Source organism: Schistocerca nitens, chromosome 4 (genome assembly GCF_023898315.1).
Source record: "Schistocerca nitens isolate TAMUIC-IGC-003100 chromosome 4, iqSchNite1.1, whole genome shotgun sequence".
NCBI lineage: Eukaryota > Metazoa > Arthropoda > Insecta > Orthoptera > Acrididae > Schistocerca > Schistocerca nitens.
In genome coordinates this window covers 699,543,703-699,568,157 of record NC_064617.1, presented here as the reverse complement: position 1 = coordinate 699,568,157, position 24,455 = coordinate 699,543,703, and the positions used below count along the sequence as shown (strand labels likewise).

General features: G+C 43.9%; 1 protein-coding gene across 2 annotated transcripts in view; it reads left to right on the top strand.

The window, feature by feature from the left end:
* LOC126253003 (UDP-glucosyltransferase 2-like) overlaps positions 1 to 24,455 on the top strand; it is a 324,067-nt gene that overhangs the window by 48,126 nt on the left and 251,486 nt on the right. Inside the window, exons 4-8 of one of the 2 annotated variants that reach the window (XM_049954041.1) lie at positions 3,385 to 3,844; positions 7,206 to 7,428; positions 7,521 to 7,740; positions 22,329 to 22,547; positions 22,797 to 23,941. In XM_049954041.1, coding sequence (XP_049809998.1) covers positions 3,385 to 3,844; positions 7,206 to 7,428; positions 7,521 to 7,740; positions 22,329 to 22,547; positions 22,797 to 22,854 — 1,180 coding nt within the window. In that variant the 3' untranslated portion in view covers positions 22,855 to 23,941. Of the gene's footprint in view, positions 1 to 3,384; positions 3,845 to 7,205; positions 7,429 to 7,520; positions 7,741 to 22,328; positions 22,548 to 22,796; positions 23,942 to 24,455 lie in introns of those variants that run through there. The other variant, XM_049954045.1, reaches the window with a different exon arrangement.

The window sequence follows — 24,455 nt, the reverse complement described above, 5'->3', positions numbered from 1 at the left end:
GTTAATGGATATTTAAATGCTATATGCATCTGCCCATCGCGTTTGTGACGGCTTCAACTCTGCTGGAGTCACTTTGAATGAGGTGTCTGAATGTCTGTGGAGGACTACTAGACCATTCGTTCTCAACACCCGAAACCAGAGAACGCTCGTGTCTGAAGCGAAGTCAGCTTTCTAACTCATTCCGCATCGGGATTCTGGGCAGGCCAGTCGTTTATGGAATGTTAATGTCCGCAAACCATGACATCGCAGACTTTGCTTTATTAGAGGGAGCACTGCCATGTTGACAGGAACTGTCATGGTCTCCGAAATGTTCCTCCACTGTATGCAGTACATAAGGCTGTAAATGAGCTCATAGCCTTCCGCATTTGTGGTTTTCGTAAGCGCAATGATCCAAATCACATGCCGATACACCGCCTCCTCCGTTCACTACACATTACGGCAGGTAGCGTTCTCGAGGCATGTCCGAAACAAAAACCCTTCCATCGAACTGTTACAGGCTATAGCGTCATTCGTTACTTAAAATAATTTTTGTGCAGTAATCAATTGTCCACTGACGTCACTCTTTATTCAACATCAAGCGTCGCTTAGGACTGACGACAGAAATGTGTGGTTTATAGGGAGATGCGCGATCACTCTAACCCATTGTTTATGACTATTTATTGTCAGTCAGTGCGCTAGCTTGACTTCTGCTATCACTTTGAAATTCACAAGTGATTTCTTCCGCTAATTTCATGCGACTTTTCCGTTTCACAACAACATCCTTCAATGCTCGGTAGTTCCCGTCTGTCAGCACGCGAGGCCTCCCTGTTCTTGGTTTCCTGTAGTCATTCCTTCGCGTTTCCACTTGACAGTCACATCGCCAACTATCGATCTTGCTAGCTTTAGCAGGGCTGAAACGTCCCTGTTACTCAGATTAAATCCATTGACCGGTGCGTGGTCCAAGTCACTGTGCAACCCTGGACGACCCCTTCTGCTGTCACTACTACTCAGCTGAAAACATAGTACTCCCCGTCTGGTTTTATACTATCGTGTTCACCATTCGTGACATCTAGCGATCCATCCCTCACCACATACAGGTATCCAGGTATTTCTGATCAGATAGTGTAGATTCGGTATCAGTATGATGCACGCATCGAACCTCACGCCTTTATACTGCAGTAAGTAAATGTTCTTCACCTGTGTACTAACATATGTAACAACCATGATTATTTCTTTATTTAGTTTAATTGATTTCGCGTTTTCAGCTGTGGGAAGACACCACTATATCGTATCTTGTCCTAGTTAAAAAGCATTGATGATGTATGCCAATTAAAGAATTCAGAAGGCGAAAAACAACGTAATCACCTTTCTGTTGAAGGCATACACACACACTATAGATATACGTGATGGTCCTTTGATAGTGACCGGGCCAAATATCTCACGAAATAAGCATCAAACGAAAAAACTACAAAGAACGAAACTTGTCTAGCTTGAAGGGGGAAACCAGATGGCGCTATGGTTGGCCCGCTAGATGGCGCAGCCATAGATCAAACGGATATCAACTGTGTTTTTTAAATAGGAGCCCCCATTTTTATTAGATATTCATGTAGTACGTAAAGAAATATGAATATTTTAGTTGGACCACTTTTTTCACTTTGTGGTAGATGGCGTTTTCATTTCGTGTTCTGCACAGGAGTATATCGCAATGTTCTCTTTACTTAACGTTAGTTTCCCAGTAAATGCCCAGAAACAACAGTCAAATTATAGCAATACAACTGTCTGGAATAGCATACAATTTGATCAGGCAGTTTCGGGATGGTTAGATTCTTCTGCATGTCGAACGATACGATGTATACGCCAGAGATTTCCTCTTTTAGAAGTTTGTAAAATCCTTTAACTTACAGTTTGTGCAACGTCAAATCTGTCTGTAGTTTCTTTAACACTTGCGCATCATTCTCATGGTTTATTTTCTCTGTTAGTTGCAGGAAAGGAGAACAAACATCTGTGGATGGGGCTTTGATACTGATATTAAAATTCGTGACAAAAACTTTCCGGAACAATGGTTGTGTAACTTTTAGATAATCAGAAACCGATTTCTGGTACATTTCCCACATTTAGGAATACTTAGATCAGCATCTAAATAAATACAAGGACTTCTTGACCTACAGTAATGTGATTCACTGTCTTTAAACTGTTTGATAAGAGTTTTTACATACGTAATTCTAGTGCTGTAAACAGCCGTCTTTCTATAACCTCCATGAGTTTCAACGGGTATAAGGCATCCTGCTTTCTTTAAAAGTTTGAAAATGCCTTCAATTTGATGTTTTGTAATGCCAGCCACTCCTAAAAATGTATTTCTGCAAAACCTGTATTCTACTTCCTGCCATGTTCTCAATGGAATATTCAAATGTTTAGCTTTTCTCGCCCCGATCTCCACCACCTAAAGGTCGGTGCCTAACTGAACAATTTGATGAGCAGTATTTCATTACGAAACCATCCTGACTCAGTTTTACTGATACAGCATAAAATGCTCCGTGAAATTGCTTGATATCCACCATTTTCAGGAGACTGCAGTTCTTCTTTCCTCTATGATCACAACTTGGAACTACTGGTAATTTCTTCGGTTCATACCCATAGCACAACAATGACATTAGATACTATTAAAAGCTCATGTTGTAACTAGGCCGTTATAACAGCTACTTCTGAAGGAAATAAGTTTTTATTTACTAACCTAACTTTCTTCTCTTTTTCATATTTCCATTCCTCTCGTCTGATGACTTTCGTCCTGCTTTCACCAGGTGGCGTTTCTTCTATACCTGTTTCCACGTTACAAAGGGATGTTAACAACAGCGACTGTTAACTCCCAGTTCCCATAAACACCCGCGCCAGTCACGTCACGAAATCGAATCTTATGATTGCTGGGTGTGAATGTGGTCTATTTTGTTTCAAATGTAGTAAGGAGTTGGAAGTTTTTGTAACGTAGGTTGATTTTCTACAGGAGACTTAACACTGTTCGGACCGATTTTGAAACAAATTAACACTGTCATCAGTGTCCTCATTCGTATTCTTAACCATAAGAATCAACCATAACCCCGATTTAAAAAAAATGGAGTTTGCCATGTTTGTAACTAGGTTATATATATATATATATATATATATATATATATATATATATATATATCCCTAGCGAAGATTATTGTTCTATGAATACATTACAGATGGTTTTAGCTAATCGGAACATTAAAATTTTATTTGTGTCGGTTTTAACCATGTGTGGTGATGATGTTGATCCTTTTCATTATTTGTGGATCATGGCATTATTTCTTTTTATGTAATATGTGGAAACTGATTCTTCGATGAACATGTCCCGTAACGATGTCATGAAAATTATGTTTTGCCTTACAGATTGGAGCAGAAGTATGATGTGTTCATTATAGAGAAATTTGGCTTCACTTGCTATTATGGCCTAGCGCACAAATTGGGGTCTCCACCGTTAATTGGATACACTTCTCTTGGAGCTACGTCACTTATTCGGAAGACGTTCGGCAGTCCAATTAATCCTTCTTACATTCCTGACTACAATCTTGGATACACGGACCACATGACCTTCTGGCAAAGACTGTACAACGCTTACATCTTACTGCGGTCGCTGGATATTGGACTGAGAGTTTTGTATGCAAGAGAGGAAGCGGAACTCAGGAAGTATTCCGGTCCGAACCCACCTACCCTGAGGGAAATAGATCACAATTTCAGCCTCATGTTGGTTAACAATCACTTCAGCGTGAGCTACCCTGTGCCGAACACGCCAAATATCGTCGAATTAACTGGACTCCACATCCAGAAGGAGAGGAAGCCGCTGCCAAAGGTATTTACAGTTGTGATATAGAAACTGTGAGCTGTTGCTTTCCGGAATCAGCTGTTAATGCTGGGAATGGTTCAGAGTCGTACAATAATGTCCTTAAGAAATTTTAAAGGTTTATTGAGGAAATATTTAATGTTTATTCTCCTTTTCCCATTTGCGTCAGAATTACGAAAATTGCTTCTTCTTAAAATGATAACAATCTTACAGTGTTAAAGTCTGATGCATATTTTCTAATAGCTTCACTTTGATCTCAAAAGAAAGCAGTCAATATGAGCGCGTATAATAGCCAAAAATTTGATTCTCTTTGTGAGTGAGGGGAGCGTGAGGGGGAGGGGGGGGGGTTGCTTCACATCGACCTCTATACATACACTCAGCAAATACTCAGATACGAATCCAATAAATGCCTGGACAAGCCTGGACAAGGTCCATCATTCCTTTTGATGGCTTTCCATCTCTTTAACTTTGCACACTTGCCATACGCAATGTCCTCTAAAATCCATACAGTTATAAAGGACGTTTATCAGTGGACGATAAACTGAGGAAAACCGTTTTTATATAGCAAAAAGAGATGTCTATGAATTATTAGTGGTGCAATTTAAATTATTTTATTGTAAACAGTCATTAGCGGCCACGAAATTCCGAAATATCGTCTTCACATGGTTGCATGCGTGACGTCATCGTCAAGTGGCTGTTCTACATTTATGAAGAACCAGCACTTACCGTTGTCGATGATGTTTGTGTGTCATGTTACGCTAATATTAAATAGATTTCTAAGTGATAAGGTCTGGAAGTGACAATCGATACTATTGGCACGACATACCCTCTCCCCATGCATTGTGCAATGGCTCACGGAGTATACAGGGTGAGTCGCGTAAGACGTAACACCCCCATTATTCCGTTGGCGATTGCACGAATCGACAAGCGGTGTTCGGTGAATCATAGCCGACTATGGGGCACGTACTTTGGTACATGCACAATAATCACAACGTTTATATTGACCGAGATAATGATGCAAGTACATGTTTTTTTAAATGGGACGCTATACTTTCTTTATCATCATTCGAACGCTCTGGAAAAGACGCGTATAGTGATGTAATGCATGTTGCTATTGTGATTCAAACTTCGCTTAAAACACGCTGGGAAATATTGTACAATTTAAGGTCGAGGCGGTCGGAAGCGGCTGCAGACTGTAAACACGCCTCGCGCGACCCGCAGGCCGAGTTGCCGTGCTCTATGCAGCATGCACGGCCTACGCTACGAAGGTAAACCCTCATCGGCGCTCTTTTAAGCAATGTTTGAATCACAATAGCAACATGCGTTACATCACTATACGCGTCTTTTCCAGAGCGTTCGAATGATGGTAAAAAAAGTGCAGCGTCCCATTTAAAAAACATGTACTTGCCTTATTATCAATATGAACGTTGCGATTATTGTGCATGTACCAACGTATGTGCCCCATAGTCCGCTATGATTCGCCGAAAAACGAATGCCGATACGTGCAATCGCCTCCGGAATAAAGGGGATGTTGCGTCTTATGCGCCCGGGTTCGATTCACGGCAGGGTCAGGGATTTTCTCTGCCTCGTGATGACTGGGTGTTGTGTGACGTCCTTAGGTTGGTTCGGTTTAAGTAGTTCTAAGTTCAAGGGGACTGATGACTATATATGTTAAGTCCCATAGTGCTCAGAGCCATTTGAACCATTTTGAACGTCTTATGCGACTCACTCTGTATACTCCGCGAGCCATTGCATAATCCATGGGAGAGGGTATGTCGTGCCAATAGTATCGATTTCTTTTCCTCCTCCTTTAATGATCCCTACAGAAAAAATACGATACTGACAGAACAGTGATCGCAGAGACTACTTTGACTACAGATTCTCTAAATGTAGCCAACAAGAGTACTGTGTCGCCTTTTTTCCAATGTTTCCCGTTTAGTTCACCTAGCATTTCTGTTTCAGTTTCATATCAGCTATATCGACGTGTTAGCAGCACGTCTCTGAAATGGTTCCATATCTGTTGACATGCCTACTTGCTGAGGACTCCAAACAGTATGTATCTGTTTACGGATGAATTGAATTTTCAAAATGGTTCAAATGGCTCTGAGCACTATGGGACTCAACATCTTAGGTCATCAGTCCCCTAGAACTTAGAACTACTTAAACCTAACTAACCTAAGGACATCACACACATCCATGCTCGAGGCAGGATTCGAACCTGCGACCGTAGCAGTCCCGCGGTTCCGGACTGCAGCGCCAGAACCGCATGGCCACAGCGGCCGGCTTCAATTTTCTCAGGACCCTTTCAACAAATCTAAATTCTTCGTTCACTTTCTTTAATAGTGATATTTCACGATCGTCCCAATTCACATCAAATGGCTCTGAGCACTATGGGACTTAACATCTATGGTCATCAGTCCCTTAGAACTTAGAACTACTTAAACCTAACTAACCTAAGGACATCACACAACACCCAGTCATCACGAGGCAATTCACATCGCTTGTTAGTATTAACCATAGAGATGTATTACTACATGATGTTCTCAAGAAGTTCATCATTAATCTTCTAATCAGATACTGTAGGGTTCTTTCTCTCTGTTAGAGGCATTATATTCCATTTATATACACTCGAAAAGAGCTGTCATTCGTTACATGAAGCGGAATTTTTGATCATCTCTTTCTGAAATTTCTTGCAGTTATCCAGCGACGAAATAATATTGAACATAACAGCTCCATCAACAAAAAATCTTATAGTGTTCCTGTAACTTTCTGCTAAATCGTTCATGTTTGTTCGTGTGTAACTTAAAGATCAGAGTTTGCGTCCGTCCCAATCTTCAAAGTAGATTCTCGTACATACTTTGTTGTTGCACCAGCAACGTTGTTAGGACCAACAGTGGGTGTAATCAGTGTAAGTTATCATGATTCTGATGACATGGAAGTATAATACTCCTCTTTTACACTTCAATGCGTTACGGATAACGCATCTGTGAAGAGTTGATGGTATAGTATTAGTATCAAAATGGTTCAAATAGCTCTGAGCACTATGGGACTTAACATCTGAGGTCATCAGTCCCCTAGAACTTAGAACTACTTAAACCTAACTAACCTAAGGACATCACACACATCCATGCTCGAGGGAGGATTCGAACCTGCGACCGTAGCGGTCGCGCGGTTCCAGACTGAAGTGCCTAGAACCGATCGGCCACACCGGCCGGCAACATTAGGATCATTTCCTGTATTAATGAAATGGCTGGCGCAACGGAAATAAACAGATATGTTTTCCTATAAATATATTTCACCATGTAGTGTAGCTTTATGGCTTTTAAGCGTTAAATATTAGAGGCAGACGTGAAGCATACCTGTGTGTCAGGATGTGGGAGACTTCCTGGACGGCGCGAGGGACGGTGTGGTGTACTTCAGTCTGGGCTCCAATGTCCGAAGCACCGCCATGCCTCCAGAGAGAGTTCGCGCCTTCCTGGACGCTTTCGCTGGAATCCCGCAGCGCGTGCTCTGGAAATGGGAAGCTGATCACCTACCCGGTCAGCCCGGCAACGTGATGACCGCCAAGTGGCTGCCGCAGCAGGACGTGCTGGGTGAGTGTGCGGACGCCCTCCACTGTAACGGCCTGCGAGGCTGCCGAGCGTAGAGACTACTGTGGATAAGTGACGTCATTGTGCTGTTGCAGCACATCCGAACGTACGCCTCTTCATCACTCAGGGAGGACTGCAGAGTTGGAACGAGGCAGCTTATTTCTCTGTGCCCGTCATTGGTATACCTTTCCTAGGAGACCAGATTTACAGTGTTGAAAAGATGGTCGGTTTAGGCGTTGGACGACGGCTGGATTTAGAAGACGTCACGAAAGACAGTGTGATGGAAGCCATACAGACAGTTCTGGAAGACAAGAGGTGAGGGAATTTGTTTTTTAGTTCTCAAGTAATTGGAGTATGGGAAACATTGTTCATATTTCTAATGACAAAATTAGTCACACTATCATTTTTACCATAGCAAAATACGAGAGGAGTTAGCCTCAAGACTTACATATAGCTATAACTGCAAACGCACACGGCTATTCTAATTTCGTGTAATCCATATGACTGTTGAAGAAGTTGTTTGTCAGTGAAAATTGTTGCACTTTAGTAGAATATTAATAACACCCGACTACATCCACATCCTCATCTAACTTCGTAAGTGTGGCAGAGGGTACTCTGTGTTCTTCTCTTTCCTGTTACGGTCACGAATAGTTCGCGTGAAGTGCGATTACCGGGAAGTCTCCATGTACGCTCGAATCTCCCTAATATTATTTCCATGGTCTTCTCGCGAGATGTACTTAGGAGGAAGCAATATATTTGTTGACTCTTATAGTAATGTACGCTCTCGGAACTTCAAGAATAAACGACTTCACGATGCAGAACGACTCTCTTGCAGCGTCTGCCACTAGAGTTGGTCGATCGTCTCTGTGAAGCTACCGTGCTTATTCAAGGAGCCAGTAACGAAAGGGGTCGCTTTTCTTTGATCTTCTCTATTTCCTGTTTCAGACCTATCTGGCACAGATCCCATACTAACGGTATACAGGTAAGAACCAGCGTTTCGTAAGCCAGTTCCCTTTGTTGACGGACGTTTATGTTGATGGTCAGTTGCCACTCCCAACACCAAGCGTCGATCCTCTTCAGGTCTTCCTTGCATTTGCTACAGTTCTCTACCGTCGCGACTTCCCAGTATACAACAGTATCCTCTGCGAATAACCTCACGGAACTTGCTACGTTATCTACGGGGTCATTTACATGAGAATGACTAGCTGTATAACACTGCCCTGGGCACGCTCGAAGTTAATTTCAGATCTGAAGAATTCTGTCCGTCGAGAACGACGTGCTGTGTTCTGTTTGCTTGGAACTCTTCAGTCGAACCACACAGTTGGTATGATATTCCATAGGCTCTTATTTTGATCAATAGGCAGCAATGCGGGACTGTATCGATTGCCTTCCGGAACACGGCATCTACCTGGGTGTCTGTATTTACTGCTTTCTGGATCCCGTGAACGAACAGAGCGAGCTAGATTTCACAAGATGGTTGTTTCCGGAACACATGTTTGTTCCTATAGAGGAGAGTTTCGGCCTCCAGAAATGTTATAATACGAGAGCACAGAACATTTTCCAAAAACCTACAATCGACCCTCGTCAGAGACATGAGACTATAGTTTTATGACCTGGGCTTTTCTCCAATCATCAGGAACACTTCGCTCCTCCAAAGACCTACGCTGCACCTGCTATGACAGGGACAAGTTGTTTCGTACATTATATGTATAGGGTTGGTCCAGTGGCCTTCCATCTATTAAGCGATTTCAATTGTTTTCCATCCCATGATCACCTATTTCGATATCAGTCGTTTTGTCGTTTGTGCTCTTGACACTGTGGATCTCGTTATAACGAATTCCCTAACGATTTCTGAAAGGGAATGTCCCATGCATCCAGCTTCAACTACCGCTCCACATGTAAAGTCTGTTAATTCCAATTGTGAAACTGTAACCACGACAGAACAACTTTTACGTTAATCACTTGAGTACAAATGTCAGCTCCGCCAATGCACTGGCGTTTATACCCTTTGTGCACGATACTATCGCTACTTGCACATGTGATTATCGTTATCCCATGACTTTTGTCACCTCATTGTAAGTAAATGCAGTCGACACAGTGGCGAAGTTAAAATTATGAAGTTGTGAGATGTCACGGCTGACTTTCCAGCCAGAGGCCAAATTTTGCATCTCCTGAAAGCTGGAAACTGTTACCGACACACTTACCACTGACTGCAGACCGAAGCACTGCCATGAAGGCCACACCAGAAAAATCCCCATAAACATAAGTGCTGTCTGTTTCAATGCTTGGGAACGCATTCCACTTTAGTCGTGTTACAACTTCTTGCGAACTTACATTAAAGTGATCATACTTTAAATACCAAGCATTTTTTTTTTTATATTACACATATTGGAATGAGCGTGTCCAGGGTCAGATCTTTTTGGTCCTTACAAAATGTTCTCATAGAGTACGACAAACATCAACCAAATCACCACATATTACCATTATGCACTATTGTTAAAAATGGAGAGTGCAAGTAGATATTTTTATACACATACATCTTGTGTATCAAATCAGAACGTATTTTAGTGCTTGTTTACAAGATACTGTTGTTTGGTATATATCATTGGCCATTTAAGTTACTGCTCTCTCAATTGCAGCTCCGTTTCATTGACAAAGATTAATGTTTAAGACAGAAATAACTTACATATCTAAACATAAATAACCCTACGAAAAGTATCAGGGATGGAGTATTCCTGATTCATCAAGTGTGGAATACTTATATTTCCGGTTAATTTGACTGAGTGTTTTTATCGAAATGTGAGTACTCGTGATCTGTATACATTATGGACTTTCTGCGTCAGTTTGTATTCACTATATAGGTTGGCTACAGTTTGACGTAATTTTTATGATTGTGGCACCTTCCGTTTGCCTGTAGCGTAGTTTAAAGTGTATTGGTAACCATTGCACATAAAATTAAACTTATAAGCTAGTGTTTACGAAGTGTCGTGCAATGTTGCACAGAAACCGTGGGATCCAGATGCACAACGTGATATCGTCATTTATTACGTAGCTTCATAGCCCTAAACTTTAGTACTTTTTTGTCAAATATTTGAGAGAAATATTCTGTCGCTAGAAGAAGACATCTCGGCAGTCGGCCACATGCTTGTCGCGGATGCGGTCATCAGAACCCTTCCTGTAACTTCTCGGCCGTTACTTCCAGTTTATAGTAACATATTAATAATAATTAATAATCACCCTACTTACACAAAGTTTCTTTTGGATCCTCACATAGACCAGCGTTTATACTTCACAATTATATTTTTAAGTTTTGTTAATAGCAAAGTTTTCGTGACGTATTTGTCACGTTATCAAGATAAGCGCCAGTGGCAAATGCTTCACAGACAATGTTGCCCCACGAGTAAGTACAGGCGTGTATTTGGGGAATTCTCGTAAATGTGGCGCATCTATGGCTGGAAGGTAGTAGTTAAGAAACCGATTGTCACATCGGATGGCTGGCGCGGGCGGGGTTCTCAAACGAGTCTGCGAGGCAAGTGTACGAGACCGTTCGCAAGCGAGAAGGCACGACCCGGCGCGCACTGTATACAAATGTAGTCACGGCAGCACAGGGCACTGACGTGTTGTACAGAACCTGTACGTTGCAGTCACAACAGCGCCTAGTGACCTGTGTGAATGGACCGAAGCGGAATGAGGAAAGCTGATGTAATCATTAAAGAGCTCTTCACTTGTCTCCGACAGAGGATCTGCGTCAGCCGTTGATGCTTGCTCTATGAAAATAAAATTAGAAGAATCCACTTAACCATAGTGTTTTAGCTTGTAAGAGTAAACAACAGAGTCTACCGATCTGAAAAACTTTTTTTTATACACTCCTGGAAATTGAAATAAGAACACCGTGAATTCATTGTCCCAGGAAGGGGAAACTTTATTGACACATTCCTGGGGTCAGATACATCACATGATCACACTGACAGAACCACAGGCACATAGACACAGGCAACAGAGCATGCACAATGTCGGCACTAGTACAGTGTATATCCACCTTTCGCAGCAATGCAGGCTGCTATTCTCCCATGGAGACGATCGTAGAGATGCTGGATGTAGTCCTGTGGAACGGCTTGCCATGCCATTTCCACCTGGCGCCTCAGTTGGACCAGCGTTCGTGCTGGACGTGCAGACCGCGTGAGACGACGCTTCATCCAGTCCCAAACATGCTCAATGGGGGACAGATCCGGAGATCTTGCTGGCCAGGGTAGTTGACTTACACCTTCTAGAGCACGTTGGGTGGCACGGGATACATGCGGACGTGCATTGTCCTGTTGGAACAGCAAGTTCCCTTGCCGGTCTAGGAATGGTAGAACGATGGGTTCGATGACGGTTTGGATGTACCGTGCACTATTCAGTGTCCCCTCGACGATCACCAGTGGTGTACGGCCAGTGTAGGAGATCGCTCCCCACACCATGATGCCGGGTGTTGGCCCTGTGTGCCTCGGTCGTATGCAGTCCTGATTGTGGCGCTCACCTGCACGGCGCCAAACACGCATACGACCATCATTGGCACCAAGGCAGAAGCGACTCTCATCGCTGAAGACGACACGTCTCCATTCGTCCCTCCATTCACGCCTGTCGCGACACCACTGGAGGCGGGCTGCACGATGTTGGGGCGTGAGCGGAAGACGGCCTAACGGTGTGCGGGACCGTAGCCCAGCTTCATGGAGACGGTTGCGAATGGTCCTCGCCGATACCCCAGGAGCAACAGTGTCCCTAATTTGCTGGGAAGTGGCGGTGCGGTCCCCTACGGCACTGCGTAGGATCCTACGGTCTTGGCGTGCATCCGTGCGTCGCTGCGGTCCGGTCCCAGGTCGACGGGCACGTGCACCTTCCGCCGACCACTGGCGACAACATCGATGTACTGTGGAGACCTCACGCCCACGTGTTGAGCAATTCGGCGGTACGTCCACCCGGCCTCCCGCATGCCCACTATACGCCCTCGCTCAAAGTTCGTCAACTGCACATACGGTTCACGTCCACGCTGTCGCGGCATGCTACCAGTGTTAAAGGCTGCGATGGAGCTCCGTATGCCACGGCAAACTGGCTGACACTGACGGCGGCGGTGCACAAATGCTGCGCAGCTAGCGCCATTCGACGGCCAACACCGCGGTTCCTGGTGTGTCCGCTGTGCCGTGCGTGTGATCATTGCTTGTACAGCCCTCTCGCAGTGTCCGGAGCAAGTATGGTGGGTCTGACACACCGGTGTCAATGTGTTCTTTTTTCCATTTCCAGGAGTGTAGCTCGTTGCTTTCTCTCACTCCTTGGAGCTCTGGCCATCAGAACCTGTGCAAACAATACATCTGGCTTAAGAACTGTTGAGCGTATATGATAGCAGCTATAGCAGTCACCTTAAATTAAATGGCGCGAGTTCAAATGGTGTTACAAAACGATACTGACGAACTTATAGCAAGTAACTGAGAACAGCAACTCATCTCCAGAAACGTCATACGGTGATGGTACAGAGCGTCGAAGTTATAAGCTTCAGCCACTAGGCCACGTCTTCGGTAGCAAACGTGACTTTGTTCGCTGAAGGGCCATAGGCGGAACATATCATAGTGATACTTGTTACTCAGTGATCGCGATATATTGCCACGATCGCCATTGGAGAAGGTGCAGCCATCTGCTGCATAGACAGACCTGATACCTTGGTGGATGACGGTTTCGGACAGAGGTTCCCATGTGCAGTTTATTTTGTCTTGGATTCCATAATTCTTCAGTGTTTTTCGGTATACAGGAGAAAAGTAAACTGCAGATCGAAACCAGTGTTTGAAACCGTCAGTCATCGAGGCAGCAGAGCATCGCATTAGTAGGACACAAAACTTCTCTGAGCAACTAATTCCATCTTATACACTGGCGATGGCAGCAATCAGTCACGATCACTGAATAACAGACAATATTGTGACTCGTTGCACCTATAGTCCATCAGCGAAGAAAGTCACGTTTGTTGCCGAAGGGATGCTCTAGTAGTAGGCGCCAGTCCGGCTTTCGGCAAATGTTAGAGCGTCAAGGGGCACCTATTTTTTGGTTAATCTTTATGGCGCTGGTAGCAACTGAGATGTTGAAGTAAGTAAGCTTTTTTAAATGGAACAGTGTACTTTTTATAACTGCATTAGATAGCTCCTGAGAAGATAATTATAGTGATACAGCGTTTGTTCAAGTTGAAATCCATCGTAAGAAAATTCGAGAAATGTCCTAGAATTTGATAGTCTGGTGCCCTGAAACGGCACTTGCGGTGCAGACACAGCCAACCAGGCGTCTCGGGCCAGGCTGCATAGTTGTATACCGTAAGCTAGGCCTGCGCTCCAGAAAGAAGCTTTATTTCCCGTTGAACCAACTTACCTAGATCCAGGTTCACTTACGAATGTTATATGGTAATACGACATAGGCTAGAATCTAGCGTATCACAAATGGCGTAAGAAAACTATTTCAAATGTGTGAGGATCCTTTAGCGTCGTAGTCAGAACATTTTCTAGGTGTTCTCTATCGGTTGCGGTCCTCTTTCTTGTCCTGTTCTTCACATTGAATCAACATCCTAATAATTCGTGTAATAGCCTGGCGCGTCGGACACTAGCGATCCGCACAGATAGCCCTATAGCGCTATACTGTTTTTACGGCTTTTATTTTACATTCATCATGTTAAAGCAGTATATCCAATTTATCGTCATTGGTGTTCGCGTTTGCACCGAATGATAGTTGAAGCAGAAATGAGCGGCCTACAATGCAGACAAGTAAACAGGTAAATGTGTTGACATTCTGACACAGCGTAGTACGAGAGATCAGCTCGGTGTATTTTCCAAAGAGTGCCGGTTACTGCTACCGTGCTCTCAAATTATTGGATACGTTTCAACGTCAACATTAGCAAACACTATGTCACTTTGTCTTCTCAAGAGCTATCGAATGCAGTTATATGAAGCACACGATTCCATTTTTAAATAAGTACTTGCTTCAGTGTCTTTGTTCCTACCGGCGCTAAAAACATTAACCAAACAAAAAAATACGCACACCTCGACGATCTAACTTTTCTGAAAACCGCGTTTCGGTATGTGTAACCGTTCACGAAATGAAAGGGGTTTTACGTCTTACGTGGTTCATCAACACTTGATGGTCGGCATGCGATTTCTCACCGCATTTGAAGACAAAATGTATCTTGCAGAATCTAGTCCCACCAATAGGTTTAATAGAAATGCGATTTGAAAACGAGGCTCTGGAATGCTCTAACCGTGTGCAATGTGGCTAAAAGGGGTAGCGTTGTCCCATTAAGTTTATGAGATGAAACGTGCCGGGAAATATATACAGACTCCCCGACGTACGAATGGCATTCGTGCTACACTTTTTCAGATAAAGCATCAAACTGTACCCAATTTACTCCTCCACAAGGCGGTATCTCGTGTATTTCTTTCTGTTCATGTTACCTTCATTTAAACAACTACTTTGTTTCGTCCATAACACAAATAAAGCCAACAGAAAATGATAGTAGACAACAACATTGTATCCAATGTGTCACAAAAAATGCTATAGGTAGGCTACACTAGACTACATACTGTTAAGCACAATAATTCCCTTCTGTACGTTTGACATCCAGGCTTATCTTAACAGAAATGGTACATAGACGTACAAGCGACATTCACTTTAGAGAATACGTTCAAAGTGGTGATCGCTTTGAATTTGCATTCACTTCACCTCTTGCTAGCTCATACTTAGCTGGACCCTTCGTAGCACACCGCATCTACCACTGGCGAAGCAGCATGCACGTGAGCTATTAGGTCCTGTACGACGGTGGGTAGAGAACTGTAAACTAGTTCCTTTAAGTGTCGTCAAAAATAAAAATCAACTGCAGTAAGATCCGGGGAACATGGAGGCCAGAAAATTGGGCCTCTACGACCAAGCTGTTCCCCTGGAAATGTTTCATCTACACAATTGCGCACATTCATTCCAAAGAGTGGCAGCACACCATCCTGCTGAAGCCATAGCTGCCGCCCAACACCAAGTGGAACGTTTTCTAATGTAAAACGTACGCTACAGGGGCACAATCGACTTGTCCGGCAATACGTAAGAGCCCAAAGCACTCCTCCAATAATTGCAGTCCATAGGTACATGCCAAAGCGTACCTGAAAGCCTAATTCGCGAGAGACATGCAGGTTGTGCTCCGACCAATAACGGTTTTTGGAGGTTGAAAATACCTTCAACAGTGAAGATAGATTCGTCAGTTCATATCACGTTATTTGTAAAATATTCGTTATCCTTCACTTGGTGCAAAAGCCATTCACAAATCTGTACTCGTCGTAAACTGTCTTCTCGCTATTGGTGTTGAGCTGACGTTTAATAATATGAATGCAGTTCGTCACTGTTCGACGCTTCAACTACCAGTTCAAATGGTTCAAATGGCTCTGAGCACTATGGGACTCAACATCTGAAGTCAGCAGTCCCATAGAACTTCGAACTACTTGAACCTAACTAACCTAAGGACATCACACACATCCATGCCCGAGGCAGTATTTGAACCTGCGACCGTAGCGGTCGCACGGTTCCGGACTGAAGCGCCTAGAACCGCTCGGCCACTGCGGCCGGCCAACAACCAGTCTTTTAAAAGTTTGGAACCGCCTAACAGTATCATGGCTACTTTGTCGAGGTGACTGGTGAGTGGTTTTAAGATTCATGTTTTCGTACGTCTAGACCTTGGACGACCTCTCTCCATTCCTTATGGACCAACATTTTCGGTTTCCCGAAGGGGTTGCACCAGGTGACGAAAAACATATCATTGGGCTGGCACATTAGAGGGTGCCTTACAGCATATGCATGAGCAGCACCAGCTTGGTTACCGGATGCCAAACACAAAAAGCGTATATTGACGTGTTCATCATTCCTTTCAAATTCTAAAGGTGGCAGGGGTAAAATACAGGGAGCGAAAGGCTATTTACAATTTGTACAGAAAACAGATGGTAGTTATATGAGTCGAGGGACATGAAAGGGAAGCAGTGGTTGGGAAGGGAGTAAGACAGGGTTGTAGCCTCTCCCCGATGTTGTTCAATCTGTATATTGAGCAAGCAGTAAAGGAAACAAAAGAAAAATTCGGAGTAGGTATTAAAATCCATGGAGAAGAAATAAAAACTTTGAGGTTCACCGATGACATTGTAATTCTGTCAGAGACAGCAAAGGACTTGGAAGAGCAGTTGAATGGAATAGACAGTGTCTTGAAAGGAGGATATAAGATGAACATCAACTAAAGCAAAACGAGGATAATGGAATGTAGTCGAATTAAGTCGGGTGATGCTGAGGGAATTAGATTAGGAAATGAGACACTTAAAGTAGTAAAGGAGTTTTGCTATTTAGGGAGCAAAATAACTGATGATGGTGGAAGTAGAGAGGATATAAAATGTAGACTGGCAATGGCAAGGAAAGCGTTTCTGAAGAAGAGAAATTTGTTAACATCGAGTATAGATTTAAGTGTCAGGAAGTCATTTCTGAAAGTACACTCCTGGAAATTGAAATAAGAACACCGTGAATTCATTGTCCCAGGAAGGGGAAACTTTATTGACACATTCCTGGGGTCAGATACATGACATGATCACACTGACAGAACCACAGGCACATAGACACAGGCAACAGAGCATGCACAATGTCGGCACTGGTACAGTGTATATCCACCTTTCGCAGCAATGCAGGCTGCTATTCTCCCATGGAGACGATCGTAGAGATGCTGGATGTAGTCCTGTGGAACGGCTTGCCATGCCATTTCCACCTGGCGCCTCAGTTGGACCAGCGTTCGTGCTGGACGTGCAGACCGCGTGAGACGACGCTTCATCCAGTCCCAAACATGCTCAATGGGGGACAGATCCGGAGATCTTGCTGGCCAGGGTAGTTGACTTACACCTTCTAGAGCACGTTGGGTGGCACGGGATACATGCGGACGTGCATTGTCCTGTTGGAACAGCAAGTTCCCTTGCCGGTCTAGGAATGGTAGAACGATGGGTTCGATGACGGTTTGGATGTACCGTGCACTATTCAGTGTCCCCTCGACGATCACCAGTGGTGTACGGCCAGTGTAGGAGATCGCTCCCCACACCATGATGCCGGGTGTTGGCCCTGTGTGCCTCGGTCGTATGCAGTCCTGATTGTGGCGCTCACCTGCACGGCGCCAAACACGCATACGACCATCATTGGCACCAAGGCAGAAGCGACTCTCATCGCTGAAGACGACACGTCTCCATTCGTCCCTCCATTCACGCCTGTCGCGACACCACTGGAGGCGGGCTGCACGATGTTGGGGCGTGAGCGGAAGACGGCCTAACGGTGTGCGGGACCGTAGCCCAGCTTCATGGAGACGGTTGCGAATGGTCCTCGCCGATACCCCAGGAGCGACAGTGTCCCTAATTTGCTGGGAAGTGGCGGTGCGGTCCCCTACGGCACTGCGTAGGATCCTACGGTCTTGGCGTGCATCCGTGCGTCGCTGCGGTCCGGTCCCAGGTCGACGGGCACGTGCACCTTCCGCCGACCACTGGCGACAACATTGATGTACTGTGGAGACCTCACGCCTCACGTGTTGAGCAATTCGGCGGTACGTCCACCCGGCCTCCCGCATGCCCACTATACGCCCTCGCTCAAAGTCCGTCAACTGCACATACGGTTCACGTCCACGCTGTCGCGGCATGCTACCAGTGTTAAAGACTGCGATGGAACTCCGTATGCCACGGCAAACTGGCTGACACTGACGGCGGCGGTGCACAAATGCTGCGCAGCTAGCGCCATTCGACGGCCAACACCGCGGTTCCTGGTGTGTCCGCTGTGCCGTGCGTGTGATCATTGCTTGTACAGCCCTCTCGCAGTGTCCGGAGCAAGTATGGTGGGTGTGACACACCGGTGTCAATGTGTTCTTTTTTCCATTTCCAGGAGTGTATTTGTATGGAGTGTAGCCATGTATGGAAGTGAAACATGGACGATAAATAGTTTGGACAAGAAGAGAATAGAAGCTTTCGAAATGTGGTGCTACAAAAGAATGCTGAAGATTAGATGGGTAGATCACATAACTAATGAGGAAGTACTGAATAGGATTGGGGAGAAGAGAAGTTTGTAGCACAACTTGACCAGAAGACGGGATCGGTTGGTAGGACATGTTCTGAGGCATCAAGGTATCACCAATTTAGTATTGGAGGGCAGCGTGGAGGGTAAAAATCGTAGAGGGAGACCAAGAGATAAATACACTAAGCAGATTCAGAAGGATGTAGGTTGCAGTAGGTACTGGGAGATGATGAAGCTTGCACAGGATAGAGTAGCATGGAGAGCTGCATCAAACCAGTCTCAGGACTGAAGACCACAACAACAACATCATTCCTGTACTCCATCGGGAAGCTGCTCTACATGAACTAGACAGGACCAGTTATGGTTGTGCACTGCGCAGTAAGTAAATACATACAAGCACTTCAATGGAACCAACAGTCAGATAATAAGCAACTGTCATGCAACAAAATAGTGTCCTGCTTATAAACGACAGGAACTAGGGAAGGGACATCTAAAAAATAAAAAAAAAATGTATCTGACTAGTACTCGAACCATATCCCTGTGGTGGACAAAGCTTCACTGTCCCAGCAGTCTACTTATTGAACTATGACGGCTGACGGGGTAGTGTAGGACGATACGTGTTCCTCTGTACATTCTAGTGCGCTGTATGATGTGACAGTGTTCCCAGCTCCTCGTTTTCATACAAGTTTTTCAATATTCACCATATGTGATTTTGATATATAAACTTTTGACTTATATCTGGAAGACGAATCGCATGCCGACTGCCAAGTCTGGACTCATATCCATTACATCTTATGGATGTGAGTGCAGCACTTCTATCGGTGACTGAGGGCAGCGTACGGAACAACATTAACTCAGTATTTACGTCATTTGCAATCTAGTAATTATAACTATTACATGTCATATGATTTTAGGTTGGGTAGTACCTCCTAGTACATATGGAAAGAGTGCTTATTTTATCCAGGGCAGCAGGTCAGGTGTTGAAGCGTGGAAGGATGGACAAAAAACATCTACAGAAAGCGTCTACAGAGAGGCACTGTCCAATTAGGGCTAAGTTACGACCATGTGTAAAACATGACGTAGTAAATTATGTAGGCTTTCGAGGGAAAGGTGTTCAATGCAGAGAAAAAAAAAAACAAAAATAACCAAACCACTGACGTGTATATATAGAAAAATATCTGAATTTATACATATTACATCGTATATATGTAATGGCTACAGGTGTAATACAGGGAAAAACCACCTCGTGATGCTTTGAAGATTTGGAAATTAGATTTACATTTACATTTGGTATGGGACGTCTTATTAGCTCCAAAACATTAGTTTAATTAGAAGTGGAAGGGAACTGGCTCTGGTCTTTTGGAGAAACAATCTCAACATACGAGTACGTTTCTTAAGAGGGAATCACAGAGAAACTGAATCAGTTATGTGGGTACTGAGTGCGTGGTAATTAAGAACGAAAACAGATACAGATCCAAAGACACGGTAATAGGAGCGAAAAACTATCTACTAAAGATCAGTCGAGAAATGAGCCGTATTCGAGGCAGTTGCAAATGTGTAGCTGACAGCTGCTACTGAAATCCGCATGAAGCATTGTCTTAGCCAGGACAAATGTATCTGAAACGTTCACTATTTGAGTAAGTCCCAACTAACTGTGTGCAAATTTTACACGTCGTCCTTGTTTGGGGAATGTGATATACACATGATGTGATCTGACATCTTGTTTCTGGCGTAATAGAATGTCTAATGCGAAAACCTTGTCCAAGATGTATAAGTCGAACAGAAAACCTACCATGGTCTCTTAGATCACATGACGTCCGGATCATTCTGGCCACAATCCTCTCAGATACGACATGCAGACTACTTCTACTGATAATGTAGTAGAACTGCAGCAGCCAGCTGAACAGTCTTGTCGAGATTTACGAGATGAACCGTGATCTCTGGAAGTGTAAGTCGCTGTAGAGATGAAGTCAACATGTGGAAAACTTCCTTTAGCAAGTATAAGTGTAAATCGTAGCATGCATTGTGTTTAAATGTATCGCATGTCACGTTGGGATAGGTCAGTTAGAAGAAGCTGGTAATCAGTAAATAAACTACTATACAAAAAAGTTAAAAATGTTGACAAAGTTTACCACTGTTGGCAGAGCTATTATTGGTATTTTCTTTGTCACTGTAAGATCCTAATATACAATCTATGCTTATTTTAGTTTATAGGAAGAGTATGTAATCAGCGTCTAACCACTGAAAATATTTGAGCAATGCACTAAGGAAGTATTTGGTCTTCTGCTGCAAGTCACATTACGCACAAAAGTCATATGAACAAATCATCTATGTTCAATTGATTCACCTCATGAATTGTGGAAGGATTACCAAAATGCATAGTAGGAAGATCAATTCTTGTGGCTGATTATGATAATAAGCATTTTAATATTATTTAATTTTGTGTAAATCATGATATATGGGGTAATGTGTCGGAAGTATTTCATCATGGAACGGAGGACACAAACGAAAATTTAAAAAACCAGGATGATGGAGAAAAGAAAACAAGAAATATTTACGATGGTGTATAGATTGCATAATCCATTACAATGCAAAGCTTTAAACTTCTGCGAGGAACTCCTCTCTCTCTCTTTCCAAGCATTAATCGTGGTGCTGCGGGGTCTGCTGTCATGGTTAAACGGACGTGACATGTTAATTTAAGGGGTGGCCGGATGCTCTTCCTGTCACCACCCCATATCCCTTCCCTGGGATGGTATAAGTGTACCCCAGCTGCCTGCATCGAGTGTAAGTCATGGAACAGTGCGAACGTTTTCAAATGTCTGCGCGTTGTGTAACTGAGGGAGAACGTGTGGACCAACCCTGTATTCACCTAGCGGGATGTGGAAAACCGCTTAAAAACCACATCCAGGCTAGCTCACACACCGGCCCTCGTCGTAAGTCCGCCGGGCGGATTCGAACCGGGGCCGGCGCACCTGCCCGAGTCCAGGAAGCAGCGCGTTAGCGTTCTTGGCTACCCTGACGGGTTTCTGCGAGGAATACCTGTCCATCATCAACAGAATGCTGCAAAAGGAAGTCTTTCGACTTTGATTTGAAAGCCTGGGTTTCTAGAGGTCTCCTGGAAGTATGCTATGTATGGAACTTGCACAGTAATATACTGCATTCTGTGGAATGGTTGAAGAAGAGTTATCCAAATGCCAATCTTTTTTACTATTTAGTGCTCAACGAATTACTATGGCAGTTCCTTCTGATGGAGTACATAATTATTTATAACAAATGCCACAAGGGTTTATATGTGCGTAAATGGTAGAATTGAACTGTAAAATGCTTGAACAATGGCCTGAATGAAGACAGCGACCTGTCGCAGTAGATCGTTCTGATTGCGCTTTTTCCGGTCTAATAATAGTTTTTGTGACTGCATAGATGTACCCAAAACTGTCAAATAAATGAACATCTGTGTCTCAGTGTCTGAGGCAACATTAATTATTCTCAAAGCAAATGTAACTAAAGTAATAGTTCTAAGAAATCTACTTGCCAACGTGTAACTGTGGCTACACACAGATACCTCTCAAAAACTCTGAAATATTCTGGTCTTATCCGTTTCCACTCTCCCTGTGAACCGTTCTACTAACGAAATTTCAGTTATCATTGAGTTCAGATCATGTGTCTGTCATCAGTTTGTTAGTGATGTAGGCAGACTACATTTACCAGAAAGCACATATAATGTTTACAATATTCTGTTGTTGTATCAAATAAAATATTTTATACAGCTAAAAGGTTCTGCTTGGCAGAACCACTGCTATGAGAATTTGAACAAATGCGATTCCCTTTCGCTGTTGCAGCTACCAGGAGAACATGAAGCGCTTCTCTGCCATCTACCGAGAGCACCAGAGCACGTCCCTGGAGAGGGCGGTGTGGTGGGTGGAGTACGTGATCCGCCACCAGGGGGCCCCTCACCTGCGCAGCGCAGCCCTCGACCTGCACTGGTGGCAGCTGCTGCTGCTCGACGTCATTGCCTTCATACTGGCTGTGGCGGCCGTCGCGGCGTTTCTCCTCTACAGGCTGTCCGCCCCCGGTAGCTGAGTGGTCAGCGTGACGGAATGTCAAGCCTAAGGGCCCGGGTTCGATTCCCGGCTGGGTCGGAGATTTTCTCCGCTCAGGGACTGGCTGTTGTGTTGTCCTAATCATCATCATTTCATCCCCATCGACGCGCAGGTCGCCGAAGTGGCGTCATCTCGAAAGACCTGCACCAGGCGAACGGTCTACCCGACGGGAGGCCCTAGCCACACGACATTTCATTTCCTCTACAGGCTGACTCGGTGGCTGTTCACGTGGCTCACTCGTCGCAACAAACTGAAGAAACAGTGAGACTCTTCGGGTCTCATGTGCCTTTATCTTGGCAATCACCAGTATCTGTGGACCAGTCTGCACACAACCAATGCAATATGTATTTCGTGTAATGAAGCTACTATTGAAATCGAAGAATCATGGCAATACTTTATCAGGAACTTATAAAGTTTCATAAGGATCGTGTTAATTGCAAGCATTTAGAAACCAGTTTTCTACGAAATCAAATCATTGTGTGCTGCCGTATATATCGCTGAGGCTGCATATAGCTGTAGATGTGAACAACCAAAACATGCGTGTTGCCCAACATGTGGACCTTCTGAGTATATATTTGGTTAGCATAATATAAATCAATGTCCTGTCTACCATGTAGAAATATGTTGTCACTGAACTAACCACACCTCGTTAGTTCCTCAGCTCTCCAGATAGCCCGCATTACTGTCCTCATTATCACTGGAGCAATCTAAAACGTCTCTGGCGTGAAATTGAAGTTATATTTCTTTTATATTCCTTGCTTTGTTGCCTGTAATATGTGACGCCAGTTGTGGTACTGTTCAGAGAACTCACCATAGCAGTAAGTGGCTGCGCTTACTGGAGCTCTGTGAAAACCCTCATACTTTATGAGGACGTGGGTTCGTGCTTTTTCTCTAATTTCGTGAGTATTGACCTTGTTTGTATGCTGATTTTCACCCTAGTGAATAACGGAACTGGAGACACCCAGCGAGTAACGTAACGCATCTCCACTCACCTTGATGATAGCTGTGACGAGTCATGGCACGAATTCATGTGACACCGAAATCATTGTAGCTGTGTTGTGATTGAAGACCTTTCAACCTCTGTCCAAAATTTACAGGGATTGTTTCGAGGCGTGCAAATCACGCTCGATGACGTCCCAAATTTCTTCAACAGGATCGAAGTCAGGTGATTCGTAGGGGCACGTAGTCACCCTCATCTGTCTGGACTGCTTCTCAAAATATTGTAACATAAAGCAGGAGCGATGAGATGGTGTGATAGGCTGTAGATAAATAAAAGGAAGCTTATTATTAGACTGCTGTTTTCTGTAACGTTTTTCAGAGAAAGACAGTGGCACAATATCAGAGGTTACTTATCCATATAAACATCGAACAGGCGATAATATATCGACGACCTGTCTGAATGGAATGCTGTTATCAAGCAGGATTTATCACTTTCTTGATTTTGAACGTAGTCTCATATCGTAATGGTTACAGAAAACAGGTATCGTATTTAATAATTCAATAGTTTACAGTTCAAATGACAGTTAATTTCTTTATAATTTTATATACTGATTTTGGTCTATAAGACGTTCCTCAGACCAAGGCTCTAAAATATGTAGCATTTATAATGGCCCATATATGACATACACTTAGACACGTTAAATTCATCATAGTAGCAACATTTGTTACGATATAAAGTGATGTGATATTCAGATGAAGTGAGAAGCCAATGGAGGGAGCTAAGGGACTGAGACGTTGGAGGAACAGCTGACTAAGTAACAAATGCTAGAGGTTATAAAAGGGAAGGTTCACCCACTGATCCCCAAGTTATCCGTATAGAAACGATCCTAATCCACACATAGTGTCTGCACAAACAGGAAACCCTCA